This window comes from Athene cunicularia, assembly GCF_003259725.1.
Source record: "Athene cunicularia isolate RWA chromosome 19 unlocalized genomic scaffold, athCun1 chr19_part1, whole genome shotgun sequence".
In the NCBI taxonomy this organism is placed as follows: domain Eukaryota; kingdom Metazoa; phylum Chordata; class Aves; order Strigiformes; family Strigidae; genus Athene; species Athene cunicularia.
The window spans coordinates 6,493,236-6,501,140 of NW_020799124.1; the positions used below are offsets into that span (position 1 = coordinate 6,493,236).

Sequence of the window (7,905 nt, forward strand, 5' to 3'; positions counted from 1 at the left end):
CCCCACGCGTGGGGGTTCCGGGATCGCCGGGCCGGAGGGTCCGTAGGGGCGAGGATGCTTCCGCCATTGCCCGTAAAGGTTGAAAAACATTTCGCCTCCGCACCCGAGGAGCCTCCTGCTGCCGGGACAAAGCCCTCCCTTGAGGCAGTTCAGCGTTTCACATTCAAAGTGTCTTTCTGCCTTTTTTTTTTTTTTTTTTAAAGTTGCTTGTCAGCCAGCCAGCCCCCTGGTGTTGAAGGTTAAACTTTTGGAACAATGTCAATATTATGCTTCGTTCAAGAAAGATGTTCTTTGTCTCTGTTAAAGCCAAAGGCATCCCCATCAGAACAAGTCGATAATCGCCTTTGAGCGAGGACAGCCTGGAGCAATTAGACCCTGAAAAGGGGTCATCACCACCTTGGTAAGCAAACCCAAGGTCCATGTATCCCTCACTGGACTCCCCTCATTATAGTACTAAAAATCACACCAACAGATCCAAGACCCCTGACCAGGTGAAGACCCTTGCCCTGAGCATGCACAGAAGTATCAGCTGTATAATATGTCGATTACTAACCATCCTATAGGATGGAGTTGGAAAATTACTGTAAAGTCCCATTGCTGTGCTTGATTTGTGGGAATACCAAGCACCTAGGCTTGTGCAACCCTAAAATAATTAAGCAATGTCTGTCCCAAATGTGTGATTATTGACCTATTGCACATCAGGTGACAAATCCACTTCTTGAACACTCAACTAGGGAATGAGGCTCCTGTCTCTTAACAAAACCCAGCTGGAATTAGGGAAAATGATCTAAAACTGCACGAATCTGTTCCCCTCCCATAAACCAAATCACCTCTTGGCAGGATGCTTGAGCTAAAGATGCAGTTGTTCTGCCTAAATCTGGTACAGCACCAGTTGTCCATGAATCCTTTAAGGCAGCAGGAACAGTGTTGAAAAGCTCCCAGGGTGTTACCAACATGCACCAAGTCTTTCACCACTTCACTCTGCAGTAAAGTTAACTCCTTTTGTTTGTTGTTTTGTTTGTTAGCAAGTACAAAACTATGAACTGCTAGGCTCAATCTGGCTTTGTGATGAAGAAATTCCAGGCCTGAGCCCACACCACTCCAGCAGCAGAGCCTGGAGCAGTGTTTTCAGAGCCCTGGTAAGTGTTGGAATCAGGGAGAAAGTCCAGCAGGCAGAGCTGGGAGCCAGAAAGGGCAACTGGAGGCCTGTCAGCCAGCCCTGCTCCCACAGGAACGGTGTTTTAAATAACCGACACACATAAAGCACAGAACTTAACAGTTTATTGGGTAAAAAGGAAAGCAAATTCAGTTGTACACATCAGTGAAATTAAAAATAAATAACTGATTTTTAGAGCCAAATATCCGATTAAGATGCAAATGTTTTGAGTGGCCATGTTTACTGAAGAGGGGCTGCTCCTTACACCAAAGTAACTTCTGTTGCTGGGAAAATCCACCCCAGCTGAGAAAAGAGCACCTGGGGGGATTTCTTCGACATTCCCTGGGGCACTACCAGAGCCATCCGCCGTGGACAACAGCAGATCCAACTCAGCCTTTAAGAGAGGACATCCCAGCTCGCATAATTTCATCCACCAAGAGAATGTTGCTAGCGATCACCGTGCTAGAAATGTTAAATAAATAATGTTAGAATATCCATTTTGACATAGTTAGCAGATGACTCAGCTTCATTTCTGCCTTTCAAGACAGTTTCCTCTACATGGGATCCCTCAATTCCACATCACCAACAATCAAACACCCATCACTAAAGTGAAAACAGCGTAACATTTACCATGAATGAAGCAGTTGCTTTTTGACATTGTAATTATCCCAGACTCCAGCTGCTGCAGCTACCATTGGTTCACCTACAAAACAAGTAAAAATAGTCTTTAAAGACTAACACCTGCCAACGCATTCCGCACAGCTTTTTATGAAAACAGGTACAGCTTTCTGCATTCAGAGCTGAGCCACAACAGTTTCCTACTACAGCATCATCCCATTTATTTTAGAAAGTTCTTACCAGTGTTCAGATCAACTCCGGTGAGCTGTCCCGATTCCGCGTGTTCTGCCTGAACCTTCACCAGAGCTTCCTGGGGATCGTAACCAGAGTTCTGAGCCAGAACCTTGGAGAGAACAGAGACACTGTTTCACATCGTTGAATTAAAGAGACCTCTAGCAGAAAAAGCCATGGGTCTTAGCATGCTTTAAAGCCACTTTTATTCAGGCTCTCCTTATACCTTAGGTATGATGAGCAGAGCATCAGCAAAAGCTTGAACTCCAAGCTGGGCTCTTCCTTTTACGTTAGGTTTATGCTTAACAAGCGCATTAGCTACGGCCACTTCCAGTGCACCTGCTCCTGGAACCACACACCCTGCAAGGGAAAACTTGATACTGAGACTTCAAAATAAGCACCTATTCCCATTTAAACAGTTGATTTTTAGTGTAGTTTCATCTCTTCTCTCATCCTTAGAAAGACAGCTTGTCTCTAATCAGGTAAGTACTTACACAGTTATCAGCTACTTGTAAAATACAAGATCTAACAACAGCAACTAAAAGCACTTCACACTGAAATACGCTTAGCTGGGTGCCTAACTGCACTGGATATCAAGGAAGGCAATACAAAATTCATGAATTTTGAGAGGAATTTCACCAGAAGATCCTCAGTATCACTAAATAAAGTGGAGACTTACCATCCTCAATAGCGTTTTTAACAGCACGCAGGCCATCTCTTACTGCATCCTTGATTTGTGTGAGCGTATGCTTATTGGGTCCCCTGATCAACAGGGTCACAGAGCGGGGGTTGTCGCATTTCTCAATAAAGGTGTATTTCTCTTCACCCTGTAAAAAACAGGGTTATGTATTCATGTCACACGTTTGCTTAAATCAATGTATACACATAATTAAAAAAAAAGAAATTTAAGAGACACTTTCAGATTCAGTTCTGCACCAACAGCACTTCACAAAGTGATGAGAAGCAGAACCACCTCATTTCCATTTTCTCAGTTTTACAGATATTAATAATGAGTACAATATGGAAACAATAGGAAAATACATTATGACAAGAGCAAATATCCGGGTAGCTGTTCACATACAAGTGGGCACTGGGATGTGAAATGCCACCAGCCTTTATTCATGCTCTACTATAGCTCTTAGAAGACTAAAAAAAAAAATAAATCTCTAGACAGACACATCAAGACAAACGAACACCAAGTGATGCGTATTTAACCTGCCTTCAGCTGGAAGCTGGCTGTACTCACCAGTGTGTACTCGTAGACAAGCCCTGCGTGTCCCAGACAATCAGGAGTGAGATCCTCCACCGAGTTCATGGCAGTACCACCACACGCAAGGGTCAGTCTGAGAGAGAACACACCCAGCTTAGCACCTGCTTTGTATTAAGTAAAATGTGAAGTCACTAACATAACAGTATTTCAGCATGCAGAACACCACACTTCCTAGGCTTGGAACAGTTTGCTTCTGTTCATGAAAGAGCTCTTCATAAAAATAAACCTGTAGAAATAGTCTCCTCTATAGGTGCCTACATTTGGAGCACACTGACAGGTCAAATTTCTGCACCACCCGGTGCACTGAACAGACATTTCTATGCTTTGTACAAACTGCCCTAAGTTACCCCAGGAAGAGCTGGATAGGTTGAAATGGACTTTTTAGTGCACATCCTTAAAGGTGGATTTAAGCCAGACTTGACTCACTGTTCTAGTTTGGAAGAGCAAGTTATTTTACCCTCTCCTCTCCCCAGGAACTGACCTTTCCATGTTCCTCCTTTTAGCTCTCCGCAAAGCAACTATTCCCTCTTTTGCAAGTGCATCCAAGGAAAATGGGTCAATTCCCTAGAAACAAAGAAAGTGACCATCAGGATAAAGAAAAGGCTAAAAACGCCGTCTCTCAGTCTGACACTAATGATTAAGTTCTTCCTTGGGGCTCAGAGAAGATCTCATGTAAGAACTGCATGCATGTATTTAAAAGTACATCAGCCTAAATTTAGCTATTTCTGTCTGAAGAACCGTACAAAGAGAGTCAAATAGTACATGGCTTGCCAAGAAAGCCCGCATTTCAAATTAGTTTTTCTAGTTAGTTACCCCTTCATCTCACCTTCTGGTTGATCACAATAAATCCTTTATCTGAATCACCACAGACTCTTCTTTTCAAATCTATGATTTTATTCACTCTATCTTCAGTGAACTTTCTTTCTGCTTTCACTAGCTTCTCTCTCTCTTCAGCACTTTTATAGAAGAATCCAGAGCTCACCTCCCTGAAGGAGAAAAATAAATGAAAAAGCACTAAGACAACTATCCTCTGTGCCAAAGAAATAAATGAAGGGAGGACTTCCAGCCTTCCTTCAATAAAACAACAGAATAAAAACCACCATGAGAAGCTCTGCCTCTCAAAAACATTTTCTCAGCCCCCCAGCTCCCCTTTTCCAAAAAAGGATTGCAGAAGGAGCATCACCTCTTCCATTCCACTTTCCATACTATCAAACCTCACTCTGGAAGTTTACACAGTCTTCTGGTTCTTATTTACGGACACCTTAAATAAGTCTTTAAGATGGGAGCATTTTCTGCTCCTCACCTTGTTGCTGAGTACTTACGTTTTCTCATATTCTAGAGATACATTGCAAGTAAGAACATAAGCGTCTTCCACTCTTTTCTTCATGTCAGGATGACGAGCACCATGATCCAAAACCAGGCCTCTAATCAGCCTGAAAGATGAAAAAATATTTTGTCTGTGAACATACATTTACAGAAGATACACATTTCACAGAAGTGCAGACTAGTCAAGAGAGCTGACAGTGCAACTGGTCCAACACGAACTGCCTGTGCACTTGCGTTGGGAGCAAACAATATGTATCCCACTTCCAAGGACATGCTCGTTCTCACAGGAAGAGCATACCGATCAGTGTGAAAAAGGAATTTATTCTGGCATAGTGTCTGACTGCATTAGCTACTGAGGAAAGCTAGTGCAGAATTCATCCATGCCACTGAGGTAAATATAAAGCCTATGGAATATCCAACTACAAGACTACAATCCAGTTTCCATTTATTAAATTAACAGATATGTGCCTAAAACATAATCAAACCACCAACATTATTATCAAGAAAAAAAAAAGTATTTTTTCAATGTTGTTACATAGAAGACTACGCCAGATTTACTCTTTGCTAATTCAATCTCTTGGCAGGGAATCAAGTTTAGTGACTGGAAAAGTGCTGCTGTCTAGATAATTTATGGCTGAAATCTATATTTCTGCCTTATAACTTTTCTAGCAGTACCTTTAGGACACCCAAGTTCTTCTAAGGAAAGAAGAAAAACCCACAGACTACTCAAATATCAGGGCACCATTAAATCGAAGCTCCAGGATACTTATTACTTACATTGTGTCCGTTTCCGATTTGTGCTTCATCTCCATGATCTCCACCATGTGGAGGTCAATAGGCTCATCTGGTTTTCTGACTGTCAGAACAGAATCTACTACAGCCTGGAAGAGAGGGGAGGGGAAAAAAAGCCCCAAAACAACCATTAGGCTATCACAGTGCAAGTTTACTTGAACGAGGGGTGGATGAAAAGATGTGATCACAGCACTGTAAAACCTGGACCTCTTCACACAAGGAAAGAGACACATTCACTTACCTCTGTTAGAATGTCAGCCAGCTCAGTATGAACTTTAGTACGGAGGGATGTTCTAGCAACATCCATAAGGGTCTCCCTGTCCATTTCCTTGGTTACTTTGACCTGCTCCAAAATTTCAAGAGCTTTTTCCTTTGCAATCTCAAATCCTTCTGCTACTATCCTAGGGTGCAAGCCCTAAGGCAAAGGAAGAAGAGAAGTCATTACACAATGGTAAAAATGTTAAAATGTTAAAAATTAAAACAAAAATTGTACTTTTCCCCAAACAGAACCTGAGGTTTTAACATTCCACGGAAAGTCAAAACATAGGGAATACGCATCCTACAAAGACAAGATCATGTACTGTCCTTCTGAATACATATAAAAGGAATGTAAGTCCTTCCAATGCAGAGGAAAAGTACAGATTATTCTAGCACAGAACTGAAACCAAGGGAACTACAAAGCACACTTGGGTGTTCACTGTGCAGTACAAATGCCTATTCTGTAATTTATCCAAAATACCTATCAGGGAGGATCTTCCTGTTAACATACAAGTAAAGTAAGTGTTTTAACTCACACAAAACAGGTTAACAGCAGGTATCAGACAAAACCTTATTAAAAGTTAAAGTATCCACAATAAGTGGTTTTGATTTTGAACAAGTTTTAAGACTTCCTCTCCAGCGTTTCCCCGTTTTGCAAGTTCTGTGATGCACTCACGTTAAGCAAAAATATATATTCATGTTCGTGAGTACTAAACATTAAACAAAATGAGCTGAATGGCCTCAGATGAAGCTTTTGACTTGTTCACCTACAAAAGAAACACCGCATACATACCTCAGAAATATAGAGGTCTGCCTGCTTTAGGAGTTCACCAATGATCAAGACGTTTGAAGTGGTACCATCTCCAGTGATGTCATCTTGTGCTGTCGCTACTTTTGCTATCAAGGAGGCTGTGGGGTGTTGTATTTGCTAAACAAAAAGAAGCAGCTGAGCAGTAAATCTTACTGCATTAGTACAGGAAGCAAGCAGTCTAAAATCAGCTAAACAAAGTATTTAAGGACTAGTTGATGTTTTCATGATTCATGTCAATTCAGTAGGTTTCAATAAATAACAGCAATTAACAATCACTTTGACAACAAGTTAATTGAATTAATCCATACACTACTATTTTGTCCAACTCAGATTATGCATCTACACAACAATGCTGAGTGCTAAGAGTCAAACTAGTCCTCAACTCATCATGAACTTGACAGAGTCCTTTTCTCTTTTAGGCAAAGGACGCACCATCACAACTAGATTGCTGCTGGCACTAAAACCAGCATGTTTAAAGCTAATTTAGGAATCTCTGCATGATCAGTGCTGCACATACCTTAATTGGCTTGTTAGTGTCTGGCAACTTATTATACTCATTCTTATGAAACTAAAGAACATTAAATCAGTTGGTTTCTTGCCAGGTCCTCTACTAAGATAACATTTGATGTTCCAGCCTTGAGCATCAGGCCTGTCTGGCCAAACTTCACAACCACCACACAACCTTAGGTTACTTACAGAAGTCAGCCTTTAATAGAAGGAACACACACACACATCGCTTAGTATCTCCAATGGCTGCCTGAAGCCTATGAACCTACACAACAGTATCCACATTTGAAAACGCTGGTGTACAAGAGCAAGGCAAAATCCAGTGGGACCATTTATACCGTTGTTCAGCTTTTTATCATTATATGAAGTACAGAGGGCCAGTATCATTATTTCAATAGTTCATGTTTCCTTTTAAATAGCAAAGTTAGCACACAAACTTCATTCAGCATCTTCAAAGCTGCACTTACTTTTTTACCTTCCTCCCAAGGGACATTTTGCCCTCAACTGCACAGAAATGTGGGCTGGGGGCAGCAGGGGACGTGGTCCCCTCTCAGCCACAGACACTCCGAGGCAATACCAGCAGGCTCCTGCCTCCCTAAGAACCCTCACGGCTCCCCAAGCTTCCCACCACCGGGAGGCCAAGAACCAGCTCACCATTTCCTGGAGCAGCACGTTGCCATCTTTGGTCAGCTTGATGTCTCCAGCCCCCGACACCAACCTACGGGCGACACAAGGCGGGTTAGCAGCCCACCACCCCCGGCCCCGCCACACGTGGCCGGCCGAAGGCCCGCACCGCTCCCTCGCCATTCATTCAGCCCCACCCGGCCGCGCGGCCTCCGCCTTTGTTCCCCACCGCATGGCGGCGGCAGGAAAGTCGTCCCGGCCCCACAGGAGCCGCCGTCCCCCGCCCTTCTCCTCACGCTTTCCCTCAGGCCT

General features: G+C 42.9%; 1 protein-coding gene and 2 non-coding genes across 3 annotated transcripts; all 3 read right to left on the reverse strand.

The window, feature by feature from the left end:
- Positions 1–1,261: 1,261 nt before the first annotated feature.
- On the reverse strand, positions 1,262–7,791 carry LOC113487231 (T-complex protein 1 subunit zeta). The gene is made up of 13 exons (XM_026861694.1): positions 7,624–7,791; positions 6,445–6,579; positions 5,635–5,808; positions 5,379–5,482; positions 4,598–4,708; positions 4,102–4,261; positions 3,757–3,839; positions 3,252–3,348; positions 2,685–2,832; positions 2,232–2,365; positions 2,015–2,117; positions 1,787–1,859; positions 1,262–1,618 (listed from the first exon to the last, which is right to left on the reverse strand). Exons 1-13 carry the CDS (start codon positions 7,774–7,776, stop codon positions 1,546–1,548), a joined length of 1,548 nt encoding a protein of 515 aa, XP_026717495.1. The 5' UTR covers positions 7,777–7,791; the 3' UTR covers positions 1,262–1,545.
- LOC113487393 lies at positions 4,850–4,985 on the reverse strand. The gene has a single exon (XR_003399778.1). It is a non-coding gene; the product is annotated as a small nucleolar RNA SNORA15 (small nucleolar RNA).
- LOC113487386 lies at positions 5,967–6,098 on the reverse strand. The gene has a single exon (XR_003399771.1). It is a non-coding gene; the product is annotated as a small nucleolar RNA SNORA22 (small nucleolar RNA).
- Positions 7,792–7,905: the final 114 nt, after the last annotated feature.